The sequence below is a fragment of the Atractosteus spatula genome, chromosome 9, assembly GCF_055471065.1.
Source record: "Atractosteus spatula isolate fAtrSpa1 chromosome 9, fAtrSpa1.hap1, whole genome shotgun sequence".
In the NCBI taxonomy this organism is placed as follows: domain Eukaryota; kingdom Metazoa; phylum Chordata; class Actinopteri; order Semionotiformes; family Lepisosteidae; genus Atractosteus; species Atractosteus spatula.
The window spans coordinates 11,445,386-11,471,547 of NC_142714.1; the positions used below are offsets into that span (position 1 = coordinate 11,445,386).

The 26,162-nt window shown below is 42.7% G+C and overlaps 3 protein-coding genes across 5 annotated transcripts in view; 2 read left to right on the top strand and 1 right to left on the bottom strand.

The window, feature by feature from the left end:
* pole2 (polymerase (DNA directed), epsilon 2) lies at nt 1-10,643 on the top strand. The gene is made up of 19 exons (XM_088924941.1): nt 1-74; nt 754-854; nt 1,224-1,299; nt 1,794-1,871; nt 2,397-2,490; nt 3,161-3,235; nt 3,583-3,666; nt 4,194-4,250; nt 4,632-4,680; nt 5,455-5,527; nt 5,854-6,026; nt 6,644-6,733; nt 7,250-7,304; nt 8,320-8,379; nt 8,787-8,864; nt 9,003-9,111; nt 9,443-9,619; nt 10,014-10,081; nt 10,431-10,643. The coding sequence occupies exons 1-19, from the start codon at nt 7-9 to the stop codon at nt 10,447-10,449; spliced, it is 1,584 nt and encodes a 527-aa protein (XP_088781067.1). The 5' UTR covers nt 1-6; the 3' UTR covers nt 10,450-10,643.
* On the top strand, nt 10,473-20,100 carry klhdc2 (kelch domain containing 2). Of its 2 annotated transcripts, none has more exons than XM_088924939.1 (14): nt 10,473-10,491; nt 13,273-13,533; nt 14,133-14,212; nt 14,416-14,533; nt 14,776-14,888; nt 15,449-15,530; nt 16,016-16,099; nt 16,512-16,592; nt 16,684-16,742; nt 16,984-17,093; nt 17,546-17,618; nt 17,892-17,979; nt 18,485-18,537; nt 18,707-20,100. In XM_088924939.1, the coding sequence occupies exons 2-14, from the start codon at nt 13,279-13,281 to the stop codon at nt 18,843-18,845; spliced, it is 1,335 nt and encodes a 444-aa protein (XP_088781065.1). In that variant the 5' UTR covers nt 10,473-10,491; nt 13,273-13,278; the 3' UTR covers nt 18,846-20,100. The 2 variants fall into 2 exon arrangements, with proteins under 2 accessions (XP_088781065.1, XP_088781064.1); XM_088924938.1 differs by lacking the exon at nt 10,473-10,491 and adding an exon at nt 12,291-12,412.
* nemf (nuclear export mediator factor) overlaps nt 19,910-26,162 on the bottom strand; it is a 17,908-nt gene continuing 11,655 nt past the window's right edge. The window contains exons 20-32 of one of the 2 annotated variants that reach the window (XM_088924937.1): nt 25,877-25,935; nt 25,150-25,270; nt 24,340-24,658; nt 23,944-23,992; nt 23,556-23,605; nt 23,316-23,469; nt 22,631-22,708; nt 22,245-22,439; nt 21,864-21,902; nt 21,033-21,139; nt 20,656-20,699; nt 20,351-20,430; nt 19,910-20,248 (exon numbers count right to left, since the gene is read on the bottom strand). In XM_088924937.1, coding sequence (XP_088781063.1) covers nt 20,171-20,248; nt 20,351-20,430; nt 20,656-20,699; nt 21,033-21,139; nt 21,864-21,902; nt 22,245-22,439; nt 22,631-22,708; nt 23,316-23,469; nt 23,556-23,605; nt 23,944-23,992; nt 24,340-24,658; nt 25,150-25,270; nt 25,877-25,935 — 1,373 coding nt within the window. In that variant the 3' untranslated portion in view covers nt 19,910-20,170. Of the gene's footprint in view, nt 20,249-20,350; nt 20,431-20,655; nt 20,700-21,032; nt 21,140-21,863; nt 21,903-22,235; nt 22,440-22,630; nt 22,709-23,315; nt 23,470-23,555; nt 23,606-23,943; nt 23,993-24,339; nt 24,659-25,149; nt 25,271-25,876; nt 25,936-26,162 lie in introns of both variants that reach the window. The other variant, XM_088924936.1, reaches the window with a different exon arrangement.

Here is a 26,162-nt window from a genome sequence, read left to right on the forward strand (position 1 = left end):
TTGAAGATGGCGAGTAGTAAAGTTAAGCAGAAGGTTTCTTCAAGTTTCAAAATGCGGGGACTAATCCTCCGACCGTAAGTAGATTTCGTTATCGGTCGTTGGCTCTCAGTGGTTATTTTCAAGTTCATGTTTCCCCCGCTGTCGTGGCTGTAGAGAGGAGCAGCGCTAGGGATGGCAGTGGACAGTGAACATCTAGGGGGTGTCTCGGTGTTGTAAGGGTCCCCAGTCAGGTTCAGGAGGGGTATACTAGCACTCACGCAGTGGATCTGCTCAGATAAAGCAGACCTTTCACTATTATGTCTTTACATGTTTTGTTTTCACGCACCAGTTTTTTTTCATTAGATGCTGCTTTGAAACTGCTGCCCCATATTTAGTGAGCTCCTGTAAGGAAGTCCTTTAGTCAGAAGACGTTGGGAGTCCCTGCCGTTTCCCTCCTGGACATTTCTGACAGCGTGCAGATGTTATCCCGTTACCTAAAGATTGTCTGTCTAGTAGTGTGGAGCACTGGTTTGGGCTGTTTGTATTTTCACAATGTTCGATTGGACATTTCATGTAAAGAGAGGGACATTAATAAGGGGTTGAGAAGCCACTTTTAAAGGCGCTATATAAAATAAAGTTTAAAATAAAGCTATATAAATAAAGATTGCATACACCACTAAAGGGCTGGGCAGTGCCTGGCAGCTAATAGCTTTAGAATTGAGGCCAGGGGTATACATTCACTCACTTTTGCAACCTGTTTTTTTTTTAATTTAGCGAAGCCAGCAAATACCTGGTGGAGGTTTTGGAGTCCGTTAAAGAGCAAGAGCTGGAAGATGTTATTGAACGAATCTTGGATGCTGTGGAAAAGCAGCCATGTGAGTTAAACATGTCCTATTGCTTTCCTTGTTATTGCACAGGCATCAGCTGAAGAATGGTTTATTGCCCATGTGTGGAAACAGCATACAATTGTTTTGGGTTGGAATACAGAGTGTTTGATTTTGTGGGAGGCAAGTCTATAGTCACAATTATACATTGTAGGCTGTAGCAAACACAGCACCTGATTTGCTGAATGGAGAACAGTGTGATTCGTGAAAATGTAATAGCTTCTTAACACTTACACTTACTTATACTTTGTGTGGGATCATGATCGTTGTGAAAGTGCACAGCAGAGTTTTGGGATTGTATTTGTTCCACATTTTTGTGGCGTTGTTTCTGTGAATAAAGCATTTTGTCTTTCTCAAAAGTGTCCTCTAATATGATAGAGCTGGCCATGGTGGAGTCTGCAGTTCAGGAGTGCAGTCAGTCGTGTGATGAAACCATGTGAGTAATTGTTCCCGGGATGGAAAATGTCAGTGGTGACGAACGCAAACAGCATATTTCTGCTCCAAATCTTTTTGAAAATTCAACATAATTACCTAGAATCTGGAAAGTGTAAATAATAATAATAATTCCTTACGCTTACATAGTGCTTTTTTGAACACTCCACTCAAAGCACTTTACAGGTAATGGGGACTCCCCTCCCCCACCACCAGTGTGCAGCCCCTACCTGGATGATGCACCAGTTCACTCCCCACACATCAGCTCTTAGTGGGGAGAACAGAGTGATGAAGCCAGTTCATAGATGGGGATTATTAGGAGGCCATGACTGGTAAAGGCCAGTGGGAAATGTGGCCAGGACACTGGGGTAATACCCACGCAGTGTAGTCATCAGTAATGCTTCTCTAAATAAACTTTTATTGGAGCAGTGAAGTGTAGCTTTCCTGTTTTGTTTTATAGCAACTTTTCACAGTTTCATCCTATGTCTTTAACTCCAGAGACCACGTCTTCAATATTATTGGAGCTTTCGATGTGCCTCGATATATCTACAACTCCGAGAGGAAGAAATTTATTCCGTAAGTTTTGTAAACTCGACAAAACCCTGCAGAGAATGGCTGTGCGACAGGTTAGTTTGACCCTGCTGATGAAGTGTTGTTGCCGTTGGTGCTGAGCAGCATTGCAGAGCAACCGGAGGTTCAGGCAGGTGGTGTCTGTGCTTGGCTGAGGCGTCAGTGGTGCTGAGCTACTGCCTGTGGGGTCACCACTGGGCACCCCTAAATCGGATTCCCCCCAAGAAAGTATTTGATACTGCGGTCTGTTATTAATTTTCACAAATAACATGAAAGATGCTGATGTGAAACTAATAGAAAAGTGATCTCAAATGCCTCTGTAACCTCCTTAACGTCCACACTTTTCTTTTAGTTAAGGAGGCAGCAGTGTGGAGTAGGAGTTAGGGCTGTGAACCTGAAACTGAAAGGTTGTTTTCATGACTGAAACTGTTTGAGTTAAACTTCACGGTGTTGTTGAGGTTATACTGCAATCTGTTAGGGGTTTCCCACTGCAGAAAAAAACACATCCTTAACTGTTTGTTTTTTTTCCAGCCTTGCCATGACGAGCCACCCAACGCCCGGTCTGTGCGGCAGAGCCAGGGACAAAGCGGAGCTCTTCAGAGAGCGCTATACCATCCTGCAACAGGTCAGACTTCTCAGCCCCACGGTGCCAGGTGTCCCTGTACCGTACGGGGCTCCAGAAGGGCTCTGTGAGCTCTGGCCTGCCATCAGAAAGGTTCCCAGTACAAGAATCCCACCAGTACACCCACCCATCTCCCCAGTGAGCCATGTAGGCCTCTATGTCCAGAGCAAGCGATCATTGTGTCAGCATGGCCTCTGATAATTTCGGGTATAGATAGAGTGAGGGCATCAGACTTTTGGGCTTCTGAAGCACTGAAATTGATTTTTTTTAAATTAAGATTATCTCTATAAAAACATAGCTGGATTATGGAACTAATAATAAATTATTAGTTAATAATAAGTTGTCATTTTCATTTGTATAAGGTCTCTAAGCAGGAACTCTCTTGTACAGTTGTTCATTTGTCTTATTTTTCCCCTAATGTGGCTGAGGTGTTTGAAATCTTGGGTAAATATGTACAAAAATAGCAGCTTTAAAAGAAGATACTTTTATCCATTTTTGTAGAAGCAAAGTTGATCTTAATGTCATTAATTCAGTGTTTGGAATATGTCATTTGAAAGCAACAATAAAAAAAACTATCGATTTAAGTACATGTACTGTAAGTAAAATATTTTGTGCTTTAAGTGAAGGCGTTCTGTTTAGTTTCAAATACCTCTCTTATTCCCTGTCTTGTCAGCGAACACACAGGCATGAACTGTTCACCGCCCCTGTCATTGGGTCAGCGCCTGAAGAAGGCAGAAACAAATTTCAGGTGAGCAACTGGACTTGATGCTGTAGCAAGCATTCACCTTAAGATAGACAAACCAAGACACAGATTAGACACTAACAGCTGATTGCTGTTCTAGGGGGATTCATTAGTGGGATTATAACGTCTTTCTACGTTGCATGACTTCTGGCCACCAGCTATGGGGAAATGGGGATCCCAAGTGGATGATCCTATAAAGGCCCTTTTAAAAGTTCCGATTTTTCAGGATCATATCAGGTCTCTGTCATGAGTACCTAAGATTTGCTCGTTGAGGGCATACAAGCTTGCTCCTTCTTCCCGTGCCTTGTATTCCTAATGACGAGCTGAGTCCTTCCCCGTTCGCTTTGTTCCAGCTGAAGACCGTGGAGGCTCTTCTCGGAAGCACCTCCAAGCTGGGGGAGGTTATTGTCCTGGGAATGGTAACACAGCTCAAAGAGGTAGGGCAAGCCAGGTCGCGCCTGCTTTTCTCTAATCCCTTTGCCGGTGAGTTCGGGCCACATGATCTGTACATGATGTCCCCTGTGCAGAGCCGGACCCTCCCTGCCGTTCAGGGCTTTAGTGGAAGTGACGTCACGGCTAGACTATAAGCCTATTTCCCAAATAACCACAAAAGGGATGCTGCAAAGAAATCTGTTTCAAAAATACTTAAAATGTGACAAAGTAGTCAAGTGGCACAGCAATTATAAAGAGTAATTTTTAATGCTACCAGTAGCTCCAAGTGGTGTTTCCCGTCTTAAAGCCATTTGGACTTGGTTTACACACAGTTGTTTTCTAGGGATTTCCATTACAGCACTTGGATTGAAAACTGCATGATATTAGCAAGGATCGTACTTTCATCTGAAAGCAAACCTTGAAACAGGAGTTGTCCTAATTATGATTTGTCTTATTTTGATGTGATGTCATGTTCTTTTTTTTACTTGTGACTACCTATGTGTGCAGGCATCGTCTGTTTTATTTTTTTTAGGGCAAGTTCTACCTAGAAGATCCCAGCGGGGCTGTGCAGTTGAACCTCAGCAAAGCGATATCCTTTTCAATGTGTCCTTTTAGTCAGCTCCTGGTATAAATGTCAGCTCAATGACAACATCAATCGGTGACAATCTAGTGTAATAAGGAACCCGAAGACACTGGCTTGCTCAGATATAAAATGCATTTTGCCACGTTTGTGAAAACTGCCAGAGAGATAGAACGGCATCTCAATAGAGTATTTCTGCAAATAACAACTGTTGTTGTTTTATTATATATTTAACTCATTTCCTCCATGGGAATATTTAGAGTGTTTATGATATAATAAGGGACATTGGCACAGTGCTTTATTTTTCACATTTCAGCTTTTGATTTCAGCAGTATTCATCTGTAATGTTATGAACTTTAATACAGTAATTCTCCTTAACCCCCTCTGTACCAGTTTCATAGTGGGCTGTACACTGAAGCGTGTTTTGTTTTGGCAGAAGGTACAGTGGGATGCTTATGCAAATCAAAATCGTGTAGCACATGATTGAAACTTTTCCTGTACATTTTTTTGTAGCCTTCCGAAACCTGAATCAGGGGTGTACAACTCCAGTCTCAGAGGGCAAAAGTGTCTGCAGGCTTTCATCCCATCTGAGCTCTTCTGCACCTAAACAGTCATTATAATTATTTTATAATTAGTTCAGCTGGACCTGTCTCCCTGTCTGTTAGGTGCCGGAGATAAAAACCTATAAGAACCATGCTACAGTTGACCACGCTTGCTGTATATTAATGTTCTACAGGCTGCTTTTGACAGCAAAATTTAGGGCATTACGGTTTTAATCATTTGCCTTGAGTAAAAGATCATGCACAGCTTCCTTCATACCATTTCAGGAAAACCAAAAAGATAATGTCACCACCGAAGGAAAAGCAGTGCATTCTTTACTGCATACTGCAGACAGGACAGCGTTTTCACCCCAGTATAAAAGACATCTCTGTCTCTTTTAGAGTTTTATTCCATGCTTGGAGTCTCTTTTCAGCATGGAGTCCTCGCTTGAATTGCTGGCGCCCAGATGTTTAGCGGAATATCTGCATTTGTAAGCGTAGCTATAAGAATCGCTGCCTTACACCAGCTAGAGACTCAACCCCATTTGCAGTGCTCTAGGTCTGTCGTTGCGTCTGAAAGCACAGCTTTCCTTGCCTTTACAAGTGTTATGGGAGGAACGGTGTTGGAACACGGGCTTTTCTAAATAACTGACCTCTCTGTGTTGTTGATACAGGGCGTTATGAGGACTCTGTGTTTCACGTCAACGCCTTTGGGTTCCCACCTACTGAACCGTCAAGCACAACAAGGTTATTCTTTTTTCCCCTGAGAACTGTAAATATGTGGTTGAGCCACAGTATATTGGCCTTTATAGTGACAGTAGAAGACTGCCGAAGAGAATAGACTCCAGGAGCTGGTAGTAAATATTCAGAACTGTTGCCATTAAAGCAATTTGAATTGCTTTCCAAAACATTTTTTCTATTATTAATAACTTCATGACAAGGGCAGGGACTGTGCAGGTGAAAATATTGTCAGTTTGCAATACAGGCTTTTTTTCCGTCTTTAAAAGAAGAATGTTAGAATGGATTGAAGTCGGCTATTTATTACTAGATCTCACAGCTTGATTTGTTTTCAGGGCTTACTACGGGGACATTAATTTCTTTGGAGGCCCCTCTTCTACGTCCGTAAAAGCCTCTGCTAAGCTGAAGCAGCTGGAAGAAGAGAACGAGGATGCCATGTTTGTCTTTGTTTCAGACGTCTGGCTGGACAGCGTGGAGGTTCTGGAGAAACTTCACATCATGTTCTCAGGTAGCATAGCCGTACAATGGAAAGTAGGCGCCGAGACATTTGGAAGCTGTGTAGCGACATCTGCTGGTTGCGAGGCTGCACTACATCAGCTTCTGCTCACAAATCTCTTAAACGTGGCCCGTCTTCACAGCGCTTCATAAGCTAAATCAAGTGTAAAAAATATTTGTAGCACTATATAAAGGAAAAATACTGCAATGCTAAAAAATTCTCATTATTGTAATATAGCTAATGATTTATATTTAAATATATTGTATATTATTGCTCATTTATGTGCTTTGGAATTCTTGCTTTGTGTCTGAGTATTCAGTGCAGTGCCCTGTGGGAAATTTAGTAGCCCTCAGTGTTGCTGAAGGACATTATCTGAAGTAAGATTAGCATGCAGAGGGAAGGCAGTGGCAAGTCATAATCGTGCGCAGGAGCGTGACTGAAGTCAGGTCATTAGCTGTAATTTTTCAGACAGAGGAGTGGCAAGAGGGTACTTACTTGGCTGTTTTGGTGCATTAAGAATGACTCCTGCATGTTAGGACCCATTTGTCACTGATCCTACCTTCAGTTTGTGACTAAAGTATGACACAACTACGAGTTTGTTTGGTCTGTTTTCCCTTGATGTTCCACAGGATACTCGGCCATGCCACCCACCTGCTTCATTTTCTGTGGAAACTTCTCTTCTGCCCCGTACGGCAGAAGCCATATCAAATCCCTTAAAGGTGAGCGAATGCGAAAAATAACAGCGAATAACGGGCACATGATGTTTGTACCCTGTGTTAAATGTTTCCTGCCCCTCTCTACCATGTATAGTTTGTTCCATTTTCTCCAAGAAGGGATTAAATTGTTTGAAAATTCAAACTGATCTCTATTTCACACACGTACAGGTCCTTCTGCCCATCTGGCCGTTTTAATGTTTCTGTTCCTAACAAAATATCTTACTGGAACACGTAGAGGTTAATTCCACACTGAAATGTAAAAAGAAGAGTTGAGCGAAAGCAGAGATAAGATTTTGAATGTTGGACCTTATCACAGCTGAACAAGGCTTCAGAGTGTAAGCATTGTCATTTCTGTTTCATTTTACTTTTCATCGTGGAATTAACATCTATCACTAATGAAGACACCATTCTATGCAGTCTTGTGCTGTATTTATGTTAACTTTGCAAAACAATTTGGCTTTTGAAGCTGTTTTTTTTAGAATCTCAGATCTGGTTTCTAATGATGTTGATTTGCTTTAGAGTCATTGAAGGCACTAGCTGATGTGATCTGTGAATATCCCAACATCCAGAAAAGGTGAGCTTTCTCTAATGAACTTGTTTTGCAGTAGAACCTGAGGTGACAGCAAGCATCTAGCAGGAACCTTCATATTACTGTTTTGTTGAAGTTTTAAGAAATGTAGGGTATGACTGGCCTGTCTTTTCACATTAGATGGAAATGTACAGTACTTTCTCCTATGCTGCCATAAAGACACAGACAGAAACTGCTGTTTATCTCCTCCTTCAGGTGCTGTAGTTTGAGCTGTAGAGTGCAGCTGTAAGAGTGTAGCTCAGACTGGTATAGTAATACCCACAGACTGGGCCAGCAGTGCTGGACTGTGGCAGACTTTCCCTGTCATTGTGAGGATGGAGGAAGTGGAGATCCAGCTCTGTCTTCCTCCTTGTGTTTGCCTGGCAACTTGGAAAAATAAACATCCATCAGTTCCGTCATAAAAAAACAATACTGAACTCCATTCGGACAGATTTGCTGGCACCACCCACGTATAATGTGAATTGAAAAACTTTTTAGATTAGTTTTTTATTTAGTCATTTTAATAGGCTCATATTAAATACAAAAATAATTTTATATCAGTGCAGGTTTGGCAGTAATACATGCTAGATTAAGATAAAGCTTCAAGCAGTGTGAAGCAGGCCATGGTGCTACGATAATTCAGTATTATTGCTCGGGCGGCTTGATGTTTTCGCTAATCCTGAGTGTTGGTTGTAAACATCAATCTCAAGATAAACAAGACTGAATTTGAATTTTCTAGATAATGCAACGTCTTGGGGGCGAATAAAACACCGATTCAAATTAAGTGAAGATTTTATGTAGCGTGAGGCATTTTATTACGACTCTAATAATAATGAATGATGTGATAATGAAACCGGTAGTCTGCATAACGGCTCTCCAGACGGAACTGTTCTAATAGAAAAATTGGGCGATGAAGCAGGGTCTGATTTTGTTGTTCAGTGCCAGGAGAAACCGCAGTGTCCTTATTCTTCATTTCTGTGTTCTGTGGAAGCGCTGACATTTTCCTTTTTCCGGTTGACAGCAGCCGCTTCGTGTTTGTCCCCGGCCCTGAGGACCCTGGGCCCAGTATGATTTTACCCAGGTGAGGACCTGCGACGGTGCTGCCCGCTCACGGCTTCGGGCTCTTGTCCTCTTCCTCAGTGGTACCGTATCCACACGGTGCTTCCTTGGGACACGCGCTTTTCTTTCCCCCTTTGCTCTCCCCCCTTTATATTTGAACGACTTTCTTGGCCTTTCGTGTCCCAGTGATTTATATCGGAGAGAACTCTTCCGAGTTATGCGTTGCTCCCTTTTCCTGGAATAATGAACAGTGCAGCCTCGAGCCCTTTTATGTCACGCAACACTTACTGCATCATTAAGGGGGATAAAATGGCAAAGGTGCTGTTGCGTTAGATAGGCTATTATACATGGCCGAACTGTCGCTCTTTCACAGCTTGTGGAAATGGCCTTTTGTGCAAACCTAATGGAAATGTAATTTTCCGTCCACAGACCCCCGCTTGCTGAGCACATCACTGAAGAGTTCAGGCAAAAGGTGCCTTTTTCAGTGTTTACAACGAATCCCTGCAGGTAATGGCAACGACAGAAAGCTGGCTGGTTTTCCCTGCACTGGCCCGGATCATAAAATACGGACATTTAGTTTTCGAGCTCGCTGAAGCCTTGCATTGCAGCATTGAAATGGCTTTCCTGCCCCCTTTTTTGGGTCAGAATCCAGTACTGCACGCAGGAGATCGTTGTGTTCCGGGAGGACCTGGTGAACAAGATGTGCAGGAACTGCGTGAGGTTTCCCAGCAGCAATTTAGATATTCCCAACCACGTGAGTATGACCTTGAGGGAGAGTATCTGCATTTGTAAGCAATGCTCAAAGGGACGATAAATAGACGCTTCTCGACAAAGCTTGGGGGGCTCTTGCTCTGGACAGATGTAGGTGTAATACAGCCCCAGGCCGTTAATATATGAATCTATGAATTGCTGTTTTGCTTTGAGTACTTTACAATTCTAGCCCTTATGAAGCCCAGCGTGTGATAACCACCCCACAGCCATACAAGTCACTCTTTGTTTTACTGCTTTCATGCATGCTTTCTCTGCTGCTCAGTTAAACATCCATGCGGCTAACTTTTTTTGTACCTTTTCTGTGTGGTCTCTAGTTTGTGAAAACTATCCTGTCACAGGGTCACCTGAGTCCCCTGCCACTCTACGTCAGCCCGGTGTACTGGGCGTATGACTATGCGCTGAGGGTGTACCCTGTGCCTGATGTCATTGTGTTTGCAGACAAATATGATCCTTTCCACATGGCAAACACAGACAGCCTCTGCATTAACCCGGTACAGTATTCAGGGTTTTTATGGGCATCTTGAAATGTCAGGCTGTAATTTGCTTACTTTATGCCGAAGAAAGAAATCTGGTTCTGTTCAAGGGCACTTAGCGAGATGGTAGAAACTCTGTTTTACATTATCATATTAATTATGAATCGTTACCTGGACCATATCAGAAAAGCAAAACTTTAATATTGGAACTCTACTTGAGGAAAATAATTTTGTAGCTGTAAGAGGAGTGCTGCCTGCTGTATTCTGGTGTGAAGAATTCACAAGAGGTTCTGTACAAATGTGAATACAACAGGTTAGGAAATTCTGGAAACGGATATCGTGTCGGGCTTGACGATACAAGTGCAGTGTTGGCACAGAGTGAAACCCTTTTCTTGTCTTTTCTGCTCTCTAGGGTTCTTTTCCAAGAAGTGGCTTTGCTTTTAAAGTATACTACCCCTCTAGCAAGACAGTTGAAGACAGGTAAAGAAAAGCTCCTCTTGCATTTATTTATGCTCATCACAGTTTCTGAGATCTCACACTCTTTTCCCACACATATTTCTGACTGTCTTAGGGGATAAATCCATTTCTGTGTGTACATTTGTGTACTTTTAAGAAAAATTACATTCAGATATTTAGCAGCCCTACAGCAGAAATTTACAGGTTATAAACTGGGCATTTGTAACAGCTACTATAAATTACTTTCTGCCCAGAAAACTACCTTTCCTGGTGTGTGTAAAATAGCGTACGGGTCATAGTATGTTGGTTTTCTAAGCGTCTTGCTTTTTGCAGTTAGCCTTGCCGTTACTCTGATTTTTTTTTTCTTCTGCAGCAAACTTCAAGGCCTTTAAAGGAGGGGGGTTACTGTCCAGCATCCAGCAGAGAGCAGGCTTGTATGGATCAAGTCCTCCTCATGTAAAAAATAACTGTACAGTCATTTTCTATAATATTCACCCATTACACAGAATGGCGTCTAACCGAATTTTATTGGTTTTATTTTTCTTTGTAGTCATGAAGTCTTGTTTGAAATGGAATAAAAAATTAAATTCCTGGGGATTCTTGCTAATTTCTTTTTTTTTAAACAAAAAGTGCACAAAGGCATATAAGAGCTGGAAGAGTAACTTGTCGATTGCATCATTTCTTTTAAGTGCTGATTATTTTATTGACAATTGCCAAAAGGAACTGCAGGGAGGGGAAAAGCAGTGTCCACCTGTTCCCTTGCAGATACACCACGTATATTGTTGAGAGAGTTGGACAGACGAGAGCAAAATGCACATTTTTATATGATTTCTTTGTGAAAGTATAGCGTCACCTGTGTTGTACTGTTATAATTTAAGGAGGCAAACGTCTCACTTTCATATGTATAAAATGATCTGGTTAATGAAACTCAATGTTTTTAGTCAATAATACCTATTAGACTGTAGTGGCAATTCTCTCCCTAACACTTCAGGAAAGCTTATTTAAAGGGCTTAGGGCTGAAGTAAATATTTCAGCATGGGTTTAAAGACACCCAGTAAATTATCTTAAGGTAGCAATTCTGTCTTTAAGCTGTAATAGTAATAGTTTCTTTCCAGTTCAACAATAATATATTCCAAAGATTCTGGAATCCCTAATATAAGTATCTGAAATAGTAAGAAAAGTTGGTGAGGTAGAGAAGCCTGAAATGAGAGTTTAATTTCCCCATGATCATTTTTCCAAACTGGTATACTGAACGACAGTGCCAGAGTGCCTGGATCTTACCATTTGGAATGGGTTAGCCTGTCCAATGTGCGCTTGTGTCCAGTAAGGTATACACTGCATTACATCATTTTCCAGAAAATGTACATGTATTGGTATTAAGATCTTATTCTCTGTTAACTTATGACGGATGCAATTGTTTTATACCGGGATGCTAGACTGTAACCCTTAGAAAAAACATTTTCTGTTTGAAATTATTTCTTTATTTTCCAGTTTCCAAAAAGGGAGACGGCATTATGTAGTATGAACTTTCCTTAACTAATAAGTATTGGGGGAAAACACTAGTCGTGGACACCACATTTCTCTTTTAGATTGTGAAAAGATGTTACAATTCATTTCCAAAATGTGTGATGTTAATGGTTCTGGAATTTGAATGTGAAAAAAATATTTTTTATTATTTTTTTTCCTGAAGAAAACAAGATGCAACCAAGTTACAAAATACTAATTTTTGACCAACTACTGATTTGGTCAAGTTTGGAGCAAATGTGGCAAAGTTTTGGTCAAAGTATGAAATTATTTCTAAATTCTGTTACACTTTGGAACTTACAGATATATTAAATGGAAGCAGCATACATCAAAAATAGATAATTCATATGTATTGTGCAATAATTACTTCTTTCTTTGAACAATAGCACCTCGTACACCTGTGTATCATATAATACGTATTTTGTCACCTGTAACATACTAAATATAAGCCCCTAGAAAACTTGTAAATAGTAAAAAAAAAATAGGTAAAGGAAGTAAAAATATGCAGATGTGACACTTATCTGGAATTTTAAGTTTTTAAAACCACTTTGCTGGAATTTTCTTGAAGCTCCTGTAAATCAATATCGAATTTTAAAGAAAAAACAGTTTTATCACAATGACATTGAAATAACACAGACTGCTACAGCACCAACAGAACTCTTTTGACCTTAAAAAGATGGCGACGGTGACCTGCTACTGCAGGTACATCACTTCCTGCCAGGCCTGGCGCGAGGATCTTCGCTTTCGGACAGACAGCAAGCAAGCAGCCGCAGCAGCAGCAGCTGCGAAAACAATTGAGAAAAGAAATTTAATTTTCTTGTAGCAACAACTGTAAGTAATCTAATGTTGCATCAGAGGTTTCGCCTTTTCATTCTGACATAGGCCCCTGAAAGGAAATTCCATTAACTAGTATAAAAGAGAAAACAATCCAAAGGATTTGTAGTGTGCGTTTACGTTTTCTAAGGACACGCTTTCCACTTTCGCATTAAAAAAATGCCGTTTTACAGGCGGGTCTCCCTCGCACATCTGAACAACGGAAACAAAACAACTTGCTGCGTTGCGTGTTGTCCCTCGAGAACCTTTTGCTCTGGTGGAAACACCAGCTCTCGCATGTACTTGGCTGCTTCAGTTGCATCACAGGCAAAAGGTTAAAACCCCACCAGACCGCGACCCTGTCAACGATGTATTTTGAAATATTTCCGTGTGATTACTAAGGTAGAGCGAACTAGTTCTGAGTTAGACGCGATTCGTAACCTGATGTTTTACTGTACCTATATAGACGTCGTCAGTTTCGCTTTCGAGGGCGTAATAACAGTACGTCTCTTAAACACTGCTCCGAGGGATTACTGCGTTTCGCATAAAACGTAGGGATTGAACTTTTGATACGTTCAGCATTTATTTTACGTGTTGCATAGAAGTTGCATGTAATAGGTAAATTGTTCACTGGCCTTTGTAAAGACGTTCACCTGTCGTTGCAAGTTAAAGCGTTATCTATGTAGTACGCATTTTTAGTTCAACCTTTTAAGTGGTGAATGCAATGCTTTACAGGCCCTTGACTACAAATGCCAACTAAATTACACTTGATTGACACGTTGCAGCAGTTACCACTGTATCCGGAACACTGTCAGAGGCTGGAGTGAGTGGAGGGTGTGTGTTCCCTGATGAGCAAGGTGATGGCTGTGTTTTTTTAGGACAGCATGGCCGAAGCAAATGAGGATGAGTATGATCCCGAGATGCTGGCCGACGAAGAAGATGAGGACGAGGATGAGGAGGACTTTGACTTGAATTCAGCAGATGAAGAGGAGGACTCTGACACCGCAGACGATGATGATGATGACCCGCTGAATTCCGAGATCACGTTGTACGAGGGGGAGACCGACAGGCCTGCCGAGCGCAGCGGCCACATCGCAGTGGCTGATGGGAATTATATGTATGTGTGGGGCGGATACAAGGTGCGTTGAATTTGTCACTTTTAAGTAACTCTTTCATGCGCTTCTGACTCATGTCAGTGTCTGTCCTGCTTCTGGTTCTGTTTAGGATCTGCCAGATATGCTAACTCAAGGGTCATTAGCCACTTCAGGGTCCTCCGAGACTGTCCTAGAGGTGCACAACAAATAGAAACGTTACAAGTTTTCAAACATTCTAAAGTCTAATGGTGTGCAAAATCTGTGCTCTTACATGTGGGTCTTCTCTTACCGCAAATGGCAGTTTGGTTTCATGTTGAAAAATGTCTTGAAAAGGTCACCTCAGCTGGAAAAGATTGACACCTCTGTTCTAAATCCTGTTTTTAAATGAGTGGTATTAAAAGTAGGCAGAAATACTCACTGCGCTATAAGAGAGATTATTGCAAACGAGAGAGACTGTCTTTTAAAGCTTCTCGTGATCTTTAGTTCCTAAAATGTGGAACTAGACAAAAAGATAAGTGTACTAACAAGTTTGATCAATTCAGAGATGGTAATGTTTGCATTGCACAAAGTTATGGCCTTGAATGAATAAATGAATTTATGTGGTTTTACAGCTCCTGCATCAATGTTTTACTCTTTTCTTCCAGAATTCCCGAGGAACTGGGCATTTTGATTTCTATTTGCCAAGAGGTGAACTCTGGATTTATAACATGGAGACAGAAGGATGGTAATGTGATTTCCTGTGTGTAAATTCTAAGAAAGTCTGCGTGTCGTGTGAGACTGTGGCATTTTTAAAAAGAGCAATCTGGAATTGTGTGAATAGACACATTTGTTTCCAGTATAGCACTTGAATTTCTCCTGGAAATCCTGTGGCTCAGTATTGAGATTGTGGGTCCAGGCAGTTCTCTCACAGGAGGTTTCTCTCTGCAGGCAGAAGAGGCAGGCGGAGGGCGATGTCCCCCCATCAATGTCGGGCAGCTGTGCCGTGTGTATGGACGGAGTTCTGTATCTTTTTGGGGGACATCACAACCGAGGGAATACCAACAGGGTGAGCTCATCATGCAATACAACGACACAAATTCAGATCGCATTGCAGGCCCTCTTACAAAACAAATTCATTGAAAGCTTTCAAAATGTATGGTTCACATTCATGGGTAACTACTACCGATGTGAGCAAACAGTAGGTTTGGAAAAATTGCTGTTTATATCTGTTGGTGGGTAAAAAGACTGCAGTAACAGGCGTTGCCTCGTTTCGGATTGCTCATACCTGTGCATATTTGGGATGTGCAGTGCTACAGACTGCCTTTGAGGTGTTCGACTCTTACCTGGGAGAAGATGAAGGATCTGAAAGGACTGCCCCCTACCTGCAAGGACAAGCTGGGCTGCTGGGTTTACAACAACAGGTGAGAGTTACCCCTTGAGCATTTTCATGCGTTCTCTCTATGAGTCAAGACCAGCAAGAAGCACACTTCCACCCACTAGAATCATATAAATAATTTTACAAACTACCATGTCAGAATGAGTATTGATAATACAGCTGTTAATACGAGAGCGCGAGAATCGGTATATAAGAGGGGCAGGCGCAGTTTCACAGTTGTTGTGCTTGTGTTTGCCACTAAGAAGTTGTATACTGGTAGAACGTCAAAGGGTTGAGTGTAACATTTTTTAAAATTTATCTGTGAGAGACAGCTCTTATGTTTCCGGTTTTGGAGTGGAGAACTGTTTTGCATTTACGTGCATCATTTTAATGTTTCCATACTGTATATATTATCGTTCCCTCTCTCCTAGAATGTAGCAGTAGATATCAACTCTTCATATTTCTTTTAAGCTGTCAGTTGTTTGTGATGTGTGAAGCATTCATAGCTTTGGTAGTAGTTACAAAACTGGTGATTTAGTTTCTGACACCATTCGTATACTTTTCTGGAAAGCTATTTCTTATCGCAGAAATATCTTGTTCCAACAGACTGGTGTACTTCGGAGGGTATGGCTATGCAGCCAGCAGAGAACATATTGGAACCTTTGAATATGACGAGACATCATTTTTTGTAAGGCAGTATGCAATGTGTCTTCTTTGTAGGTTTCTCTTATTAAACCCATGGAAGAGATTGTGAGAAGCACTCTTCCATGCAATTAATTTGATTTTTGAAATGTAAAATAATGGTTAGAATACTTTTTCTTACAACGGGAATGTGTTTAGATTGGATGCAGCCCATTAATTAAATTAAGAGATTTGAAATATACATGAAATATTCTTCTATCCGATTTACTGTGGAACGAAACCTTTACAGGCAAAGTAAACATTGGTCTGTTTCATAATTATATGTAGGTCTTGTCAAAATTGTCTGATGTTTGAAAAGTAGTTTTGATAATAATATTATGTGTGAATCACATTTTGGGTGAACTGAAAAGTCTTTTGGTATAATTGAGCTGTTCTTATTTCCCCTAAGAAACATACTCGATCAATTAATTGATAATCAATAACTGGCAATATTGCGAGAGAGACTGCTGTACGCACTGTGTTGCATTGCAGGCCAATGGCAGTACCCGCGGCTGGAACAATCACGTTCACATGCTGGATCTTGGGACTCTGACGTGGAGCCAGCCCGTCACAAAGGTACGCAGAGCTGGTTCGATTTGCCCTGGGGGGGACATTTCTTCAAACTGACCTAAGGCTGGCAACGATCGGCAACAAATCCATGTTTTTGGCATCGCTTCCCGGTGGAGGCTATAGATTGGTGCTGTGATCAGATCAGACGAGATTCATTTTGACGGTCCCATCAGGGGGAATTGATGGCGTTTGTGGCCGGCTGAGGCGTGTGGAGCTCTGGCCTGTCCACATGCTGGGGTTTAGTTTGCCCAAGGATGGCCTGTACCGGCTGTGCAGCAGGTACAGATCATTCCACTTTACTCTCCGGCTAGTAACGTGTGGTAGGGACTGTGTGCCGTGTGAGGCTGGGGACTGCCCCAGCTCGTGTGTGGAGCGCTGCTGTGTCCCGGACTGTTTATCGCCTCTTGCTCCCCTCCAGGGTTACCCCCCCTCCCCAAGAGCTGCCCACGCCTGCGCCACTCTGGGAAACCGGGGCTACGTGTTTGGAGGCAGATACAGGGTAAGAGCTGCCATGCGCCGTGTGGCTCACTCACGATTCTCAAGGTTGCGTGTGTAAGTAACTTGGCATCGTTTCTCCTCCCCACACATAGGAGTACCGTCTTAACGACCTGTTCTTCATTAACCTGGACACCTGGGAGTGGACAGAAATGTATGTATTATGTGTCTGTTGTTCTGTGTTTTAATCTTCTGTATAAATCTTGCTGGTCATACCAAAAGGTATGTACTGCTTAGAAGAGGTTAGGATGAGGCGCTGCATCATCATGCAGACAGCACTCCATATTAATGCCTGAACAGTGTTTCTGTGTACACGTGTGCATTGCTGTTGTGCAGTGAAGTTGTTGTGTGCTGCCCTGTGAAGACCCTGATAGCACTGCTACTCTCTCCCTCAGGTGCGTGCCACAGCACGGTCCAGTGGGTCGCTCCTGGCACTCCTTCACCCCTGTGTCTCCTGATCACCTCTTTTTGTTCGGGGGGTTCACCACAGATAAGCGGACACTCAGTGAGTGGCAGAGCTGTCTCCCTGCTGTCAGCTCTCTAAATCTTCATTGAGGCCTCGGGTGCAGAGAACTCTTCCCTAAATCAGGACATCGGGGGAGTGTGGGTGGGGAAATTGTCCCCATCTCAAATGCAGTTTATTCAGTAGAATGTATAGTTCTGTTTAAATTTGCGGCTTTTCCAGGAGGGTTAGATAAGAACAACAGAAAACAAAATAATGACAAACCTTCTTCTTTATAGTATCAAATAAAAAATCTAATTAATTTTAATTAACACAAAGTTCATTTAATTTGTGTAGCCTGGAAAAGTGTACAGTCCTGGTCAAAATAGATTGTAGTGGGTATTGTGTATACATGAAGGCTGCCTGAGAGTACAGTGTTTTATAATTGCTCAATATGCAAGTAAACATTCTTCCTTTATGCCACAATGACATATTTTTGCCTTTATTTTGTTCAGGTGATGCTTGGTTGTACTGTGTAAGCAAGAATGAATGGAAACCTTTCAAGCACAACCACACAAAGAGCCCCAGGTAAACGCTAATAGGAACAATGGCACTACAGTAAGGTGTATAGAACATGGGTTAATTTCAAATAATCATGATTTAAGGCCATTTGAGTTCATACAAGTATAATCAATATAACCACAATGTGCAAAAATGTCAACATGTTTATGCTTTTGTTTAGATTTGTTGGAATTAAAAAGAACTAACCTCAGAACTAACGTAAGAGCCTGTTTTGGGGAAAGCAGGTTTTTACGCCTGTACTGCTAAGCTCACCTGACATTGCCCAACCTGTTTTTATAGGCTGTGGCACACAGCCTGCACCAGTGAGGAAGGAGAGGTGATCGTATTTGGTGGCTGTGCGAACAACCTGCTTTCACAACAGTTTGCTGTAAGTACTTACCTTTCGGGATAAATTTACATTCAGTTGACACCAGGAAGCTTGTAATGAAAGATAAAGTCACGTTAATCCCATCATTTATACTGGCGTGTTATTTTTAGAAAAGCAGGGCTCAGAAGAGATTCAGTATTTTTCTGTTAGAGGCCAATTATACTTTGTCAGACCTAAGATAATGATAGTGCATGAAGCTTTTCTTCAAGTGACGTGTCAAAAGCAACAAGATAATTAGCACTGCATTTTTCAGTCTAATGATGGATTCTAAAAATGGTCCTTTAGTCTTTGCTACATACAGTGTATAACTGTGTACAGTGTTCTGCATGCCACAAATAAACTTCTTTTGTAAAACCATTAATACTTTTTTATGTTAGTGCATTTTTACAATTTAAAGGATATTGAAATTGGGGTAATTCATTTTGTCATCTTTGTCTTTCAATAGCCAAGTGGAAATGCACAGTATCTAAAATGGTTGGTGTGATTTCTTTTTCCCATTCAACAGGCCCACAGTAACAAAATCCTTATCTTTAGTGTTCAGCCCAAGTCTCTTGTAAGGTGAGTACGATTTTTTGTTGGGTTTGTATTCCAGTCATTTGCAGCTGATCTACTGCAACACAATCAAGAGACTGTTCTGATAACTCTCGATGTAAATCAGGCAATAGACTGTTGTCAGTTGAAACACAAATAATGATCTTCCTAACTCAGGGCCTGTTTCTTTGCTCAGGTCTTGCATGGAGGCTGTGCTGTGGTACAAAGATATCCTGGCTGGAGCCTGGCAGTGCCTCCCCCCCCATCTGCTACGCCTCCTTTCCCAGAGACTAGACAGCACAGTGGGCTCCTCGGGTGGCAACTCTGGGCCGTGAGAGACAGGGGATGCGCTCTGGGTGTTTATATTCTTTTATATGTTTATTTATGAGCCACGGGATCGTGTTCTCTTGCTAGGAGAAAGTACTGTACATTTGTCTAGTTTTTGAGCTGCACATACAGAGCATATTTTTGTGCAAACATTTGTTGCTTGTATAGTATGTAAATTGTTTAAAATAAAGTTTCAGGGGAGATATTGTTTGGTTAAATCTAAGATGCTTTCAGTCATTGATCCTCACTTAATGTGGAGCCACCACGGTGCAGGTTTTATAGGGAATGTAATGCACCTCAGAAGCTAAAGGTCTGGAAACACTTGTGATTCAGACTCAATTCAGTTATTCAGGTTTGCTCAGGTAGAATTAAACCCAAAAGAGCTTATTGTGTTCTAGGACCAGGCTGGAAGACCCCTAGTTCTTATCTGCAACGATTGTTTATTCTGGAGAGGTTTTTATGCTGCCAGCCCTGGAGTGCCACGATCCATCAGATGATTGGATTCAACTTTAAATTAATTTCTAAAAACCTGAGACTTTTATTTTGACCACTGAAGCTGGTACACTAATCAGCTTGGTGATATAGCAGTTGTGAGATGCAAGTAACGACTAGCTCTTAAAGATAATGGCTGGACTTTCCTGCCTGACTTAGGAAAATGGTGAAACGATGGTGGCTGTCCAGAACCAGGGTTGGTCACCTCTCCAGACTATTTTGAATGTTGGTGATTGAGGGCGGAGGTTTCCACACTCAGGCTGGTTTTTGATCCAGCCCTCTCTTCATCAGATCATTGATAACACTAACAAGAAAAACTAGATGTTTTCAAGTGTCATTTATTCTGCTCAAAGTTGGAAATCTTAAGTTACAAAACATTAAAAGGCAGCCTTTGTCTTGAGGAGGGAGCAAAAACCAACTGTAACACCATTCTGGATTTTGTCAACTGGTCCTTTCTTGTCAGTCTAATCAGCAGAACAACACCGTAAATTGGAACTGCCCTTTTATCACCTGCAAAAGTGCCTTTCAGAAGATCTGATTATATTCATTTTGTTTTGGGTTAAAGTGTACTCTGGTCTTACTGTTTTGAAATGCTTTAATTGTTCATACAGAAATGAAGAAATGCATGTAAAATTCTTGTTAATGGTAAAGTTCAATGCACGTTCAAAGTGCTACAGCTGTTCTTTTTTATTGTTCACAGCGTTCTCTGTACATTCTTGAAATGTGGCTGTTTATACTGTCCCATTAAAAAATTCAAAAACTCCAGTACTTTCCAAAGTTGCTAAATTACATTTTTACACCAGATTTATCCTAGCGTCGTTTCTATGACCACCGTGCTGGTTTATCTTTTCTTTGCCGCCAACAAGTTGGGTGCTGATACTTTAACTTTTCCTGGTATATTCCTGGATAAATCTGTGTCCTGAAATATAAAAAGGCATTAAAAAATACATAAACAACGGCTGGCCTTTGTTTGAAGTTATTCATATTTAGGCAGGAGCTATTCGACACTTCACATCATTACCTTCACACTGCGGAAGAGGTCTTTCTCTCTTGCTGTCAACTCTTTGGCACGCATGAAACTCTGCACCGCAGTTCTGGCCGCTGAGTGAACATGAACACAAACCAGGCTCATTTCAAGGGTCGCCACGGACCAGACATGACGACATGCACACAGCCTGTAAGTTACTTTAGAGCAGATGTATAGAACACTTTCTGAGAACAGCTTCTCAGAGCAAAGGAAGGTATACACGGTGTCTTTCAAAAGAGCATTTGGAGAATCCACTCCTTTCCAATCAAACACAGTAAGAGCTGAAGTTAAATTCCTACCTTTTCCCTTCTTCTGTGTACCAGGAGTCAGCTTCACCTTGTACCTAAAACACAGTGATATGATACTTGTTACTTCTAATCAATTGTAAAACAAAAAATTTTAGTGCATATTGTGCTTTCAAGCACCAGAAAATAGGATTCAGGAACACAACAAAAGCTAAACAAAAAGGCAGCAACGTACAATTCTATTTTGACACCTTCAGACATAACCTGACACCTTTCAAATATAACTATCTTATATACAGAAGGGAAACGTTTAAATAAAATGCCGAGACAGTTGAGATTGTTGTGATGTTTCAACATAAACTTGCACTATCATTTAACAGATCTGGATGAAAGATACTACAACCCCACCCTTCCCATGGTGGTGATCTTACTTGTAGCTGGTGAGGGCAGTGTAGGGTGCACACACTGGAACAGAAAACATCAGCATGTCCTCAGGGTGGGGCTGACCTGTCAGAGAGTCCAGTGGGTTCTCTCCTTCCTGCAATACCAATAATTAAATTAATGAATTAACCTTTTTCTCATCTAAAGGAATCTGTCTTGCACATTAAAAGCCCATAAACAACATATACGACAATCATACAATACAACAGCAGTACAATATCCTAATACAAAACAACATCCAACAACATCACTCAAGCGGATCCCTTCCAGACCCATAAGGTTAAAAATCAGAAAATTAGTGGGTAAAGAGTCTAAAATCAACAATAACAATAAAATCCCTACCCCCAAACAATTTGTTCATTCAACATCACACAAGAAGGACAGACAACACACTCAAACTCAAGACGGGGATCCTTTCACACATCTTGAATGGACAGTCTGCATGTATACTGTACATGCACACATGTATATTGCCCTACCAAAAATGTGCAGAATACCCAACAGCAGGCCTGACCACCTCCAGTCACAGATGCAGCAAATTGCAATCTCTTCTGCTACACTTGAACATCCACAGTCCACTTAGATAAAGGATCACTAAGCCAACAGTGTTGATCTGCCTATCACTTTTTGCAAGCTTCCAAAGCTGTCTGAATTAACACACCATGCAGGTCTGGAACACCATGAACCGAAGGCACTTTGCAACTTCCACGCCTCTGCTGAGCTCACTTTCCACTAGTACAGTAAGGATGCCCGGTCTTCTACTGCTTTACACTGCTCAGGTAACACACACACAGATCCTGTTCTGCTGTGAGAGATCATACCTCTGCTCCTGGGGCCTCCTGGTCCTGATCGTCTGCTTCCTGTCAACACAAATATCACTGTGAGAACAGGACCTTCCTGCGCCAAAGGACACCGCACTTCTCTCGGCTCTAACCGAGGGACCGGGCGCGGTGCCCCAAAAACTTGCGTGGACCCTGGGATAACTGAACAGCGTCCTATGAAAATGACAGGTGACAGCACAATCTTTTATCTGGCTTACATTACTGTAAATTAATTAAATCAATAAAAAAATGATAGAATATTTCAGACCGTAATATTCTATTCATTACTAAAATACCCAGTCGCTACAGAGACAATGAATCAATGGGTAATATTGCTGGAACACACTGTGAGCAGTGGGCGGCGGTCCGGACCTGCTCTACCTTGTCCTCCTGCTCTGGGGCGGCCCTCTCTATCCCCGCTCCCTCCTCCTCCTCCTCCACCTGTACAGGGGGCTCAGGTCTCCTGGCCAAGCTGCCCTGTGGACGAGGTTTCTGAGGGGCTTTTCGGAGCTGCTCTTCCTTCCCCTTTCCCTTCTTCCCTTTCTTCCCCTTCTCCTCCTTACTGGAGCCAGAGGACTGTGAGGACGAGAGCGAGCGAGAAAGGCCCAGGGTGAGCGAGCCAGGGACATGGACACAGGCGTGGGGAAGACAGAAAATCTCAGGGAAACAGAGGTCAGAGGAGGGCGGATTTAAATAAATGCTTGTGGAAAAACACACGTCCTCCTAGACAAACACACGTGCGACATTCCCCAGCCGCAAGGCCTCACCCCCAAGAGTTTCATCCGTAGCTCCCGGTCCTCCTCGTCCTGGTCCCTGTACTTGTCCTTGATCTTCTTCATTTTGTTCTGGGTGATAAAATCAAGACAACGACCATCACTAGCAGCCTGCAGGCTCTGCACAGCTTGGCACCTCAGTACCTGTCAGAGTGAGTATAGTTCTACTCCCCACCTCGCAACCTTTCTTGTCTAATTCTGGTCTTCTGTCTGTCCCCCTAGCCCGTCTTCAATTTATGGGTGACAGGACCTTCTCCTGATGCGCCCCAAAGCTCTGGAGCTCTATTCCTATGGATATCAGAGAGTGTCCTTCCCTGAGCTCCTTCAAAAATAGACCAAAAACCCTTCTTCTTCAGAAGGACTTTTATTGAACTTGTGCTGTGTTGCCCCTTGGTTTTCCTACAGTATTCCACACCCCCATCTACTATCTTCCCTCAAGATAGTAGGGATCTTCTCTTTTATTTGTTGTTGTTCTGTAAAGCTGTCCAGTGGCTTTGAGAAGCCAATTTTTAAGGTGCTATATAAAAATAAATGTCATTATTATTATTATTATTATTATTATTAAAGTGGTAAAGGAAAGTCTTTTTTCAAAGCACAGGTCCTCTTCAGTCCTAGAATGGTATTGTCCCCCACTGTGCAGATATTCCCCATTTGCAGCAGGCCTGCCCAGGTAGTGTACCTTCTGGCCCCTCTTCAAGTGCTGGGTGGGACCGGTCTTAGGTGGGTTTTGCTTGCTCTGGTTGTCTCCAGAGGAGGTCACAGCGTCCTCCTTCTTTGTCTCCGCTTCCTCTAGGTCATCAGGTCCGTTCTGCTTCTTCTTCTTCTTCATGTCCCTGGACAGAACAATCCGTCAGCGCATATTTCCTTAACAGTGTCCCACAAAACCGAAAAGGAAGAGAGGTGGGGGAGGGACTCTTACCGTCTTTGTTTGGCTGTGAGATATTTTTTTGCCTGCCCCTCACCATCAGCCTGTAAAAAAAGCCAATTCTTCATTAGACACACGATTCATCAGCTGTGAACACATTGGGGGACTATCAGGAATTGTCTAAAGGAAGGAGTCAAAACGTTCAACTTGCAGCCATATAAAGAATATATTGAATATCTTCCATTTGTCTGTCTGCCTGACAGTGGATGTATGGACCCTCTAATGGGATCATATTAACTAAAAAAAGTTTATTCTCATTCCTGTAAAAAAAACAGATTTTCAGTGGTGACCCTCAGTGACCTCATGGCCAGCAGCCCCTCGGGGAGCTCTCACTGCTCACTTCCCTGTGTGAGGACCACAGGACCACAACGCTGGAGCTCACCTGGCTGGATGGCTCATCTTTAAACCCCAAAGATGTGCTTTGCATGCTCCTGGATAGAGAAATACAAATTCAGGAGTCAGGAGCTGTTACCATTATCAAATGGCATACATGACTTTGTGTCTCGTATCAATTTAGCAGTAATCTTATATATGCGCACACGGCCCAACAAGAAAGGACACTTGAGTTTTTGATGATCATTTTGACATCATATGAAATATTTACATGAAGTGGTTAATTACACCAGAAATTTGTTCTACTGATTTGGAAATGTTGTATTTGGTATTGAAGAAAGCTGGCAATGTTTCAGTTTCAATTTCAATCTTTGCAATTTAGCTGGGATCTTGACAAACAGGAAAGGGCTTTGTCAAAGGTCAGCGGTGTTCCTGATTCCCATACCTGGTAGGCTGGAGGTGGGAGAGTGGGATAGTGGTGTCCGGGTAGCTGATCTCCTGGCTGTCATCTTCACTCTTCACAGCCGAGTCACCCTCCTCTTTCCCCTCTGGGTCACCCGGCTCCCCCCGGCCCAGGCCCTCCCCCTCTGAGGGCTCCTCAGGCTCCTCGGGGTCCGACTCCTCAGGGGAATTCTGGTCCAGTTCTCCATCTTCCCCCTCCTGCTGCTGCTTCTGCTCTCCAGTGCTGTCTTCCTTTCCTGGGCTCTCTGTCTCCACCGGCCTCTCCTCTCCTTCGCCCTCATCCTCATTGCTGCTCTCTCCCCCTGTGTGCAGATCAGGAGAGACACCGGACAGGAAGATCAAGAAATAATTAGAAATGGTCTCACATTAGAAGAGGCCATTTAGCTTATTTGGTTGCTAGAAGCTTGTTGGCTTGAGAATCTCTTCCAGACAGAATGATCCAGGGTATACTCTTTGACATGGCTGGGTAGTTTATTGACTCCCACTTCACTGTATAGCCTTACTGCAGACTCCCACTATGCTTTGTGTAAGAAAGTGCCCCCAGTTATCATTTTTAGCCGTCACAACCCCATATTGCAGTTTCATCTTGTTAGTAGGCAGCCAGGCAAGGACAGGAGCACTACCTCGGTGAATACAGTGTACTACAAGGCAGGTGTCTGCAGTGGCTTAAGGTTCACAGAGATCCTGATTGGGAGCCAGCGTACAAATAACTGCACTTCTGAATGCACATGTACAAGACAACAGGTGTGAGCGTGCATCTATTAGCTACGGTTACTTTAGAGGAAGTGCTTACCTGTGAGTTCTGGACCCTCAATCAGGAGGTCAGCTGTACTGCTCGTCACCGAGTCCATGTCCTCCTCCACCGTCTTCACCTTCCTCTCTCCACGGTGTCTCCACACACACGTCTCGTCTACCTGCCCAAGTGCACACAGGCTACCGTCACGCCACCGTGCGCATCGCTGTCCGAATCTGTGCCAGTGCTACCCCCCCCAAACAAACATTGCCAGTACGCCAACACCACCCTTGCAAATCTGCATTATGAGTAGCACCTGCCCCGGTATAGTGCTGGGATCACTGTACAGTACAAAAGGCACCATCCTTCAGGTCCTGACTCTTCGTGATCATTAAAAATCCCGGGGTGTTTCTCCAAAAGAGTAGGGGTGTTATCCCGGTATCCTGGCCATATTTCTCCCCTGGCCTTTACCAGTCATGGCCTCCTAATAATCCCCCTCTCTGAACTGGCTTCAGCACTCTGCTCTCCTCCCCACTGAGAGCTGGTGTGTTGGGAGTATACTGGCACACTTTGAAAGCCGTTTTCATCCAGGTGGGGCTGCACACTGGTGGTAACGGAGGGGAGTCCCCATTATCTGTAAAGCGCTTTGAGTGGAGTGTCTAGAAAAGTGCTATATAAGTGTAAGGAATTATAGAGCAGCCAGTGCTGCCCTCTGGAGGCTGCTGGGTTTTATTTTAACGTGGGAATGTCGGTGCATTCCTCCCGCTGGGACAGCCACACCGCTTACCTTGAAGAGGAAGCCGAAGCCCATCATGAGGTAGGAAGGGGGGAGAAAATTCTTCTTCCCTGAAAAGAGACAAAAAACGCTCACTTACTTGGTCTTTGAATGTACTGAGTTTCATCCTATAGTAAATCCAAAATTCGATGCATTCAATGGAAATGCAGCAAAAAGTTGTCCAGTACGAACTGACATGGATAGACTTTTGTGCCATGACAACTCTCCATGAGGTGAAACAGCATCACAGAAGCTAAGCAAGATGGGAGCTGGTCAGTATAGAGATGACAGACCTCCA

Bases quoted from the DNA above. Each gene is read 5' to 3' on its own strand.
- klhdc2 (XM_088924939.1), top strand. From the start codon at position 13,279: ATGGCCGAAGCAAATGAGGATGAGTATGATCCCGAGATGCTGGCCGAC. The intron at 14,213-14,415 runs GTAATGTGATTT...TTCTCTCTGCAG, and splicing joins AACATGGAGACAGAAGGATG to GCAGAAGAGGCAGGCGGAGG. The intron at 14,889-15,448 runs GTGAGAGTTACC...TTGTTCCAACAG, and splicing joins TGCTGGGTTTACAACAACAG to ACTGGTGTACTTCGGAGGGT.
- pole2 (XM_088924941.1), top strand. From the start codon at position 7: ATGGCGAGTAGTAAAGTTAAGCAGAAGGTTTCTTCAAGTTTCAAAATG. The intron at 1,872-2,396 runs GTAAGTTTTGTA...TTTTTTTTCCAG, and splicing joins GAGAGGAAGAAATTTATTCC to CCTTGCCATGACGAGCCACC. The intron at 9,620-10,013 runs GTACAGTATTCA...TCTGCTCTCTAG, and splicing joins ACAGCCTCTGCATTAACCCG to GGTTCTTTTCCAAGAAGTGG.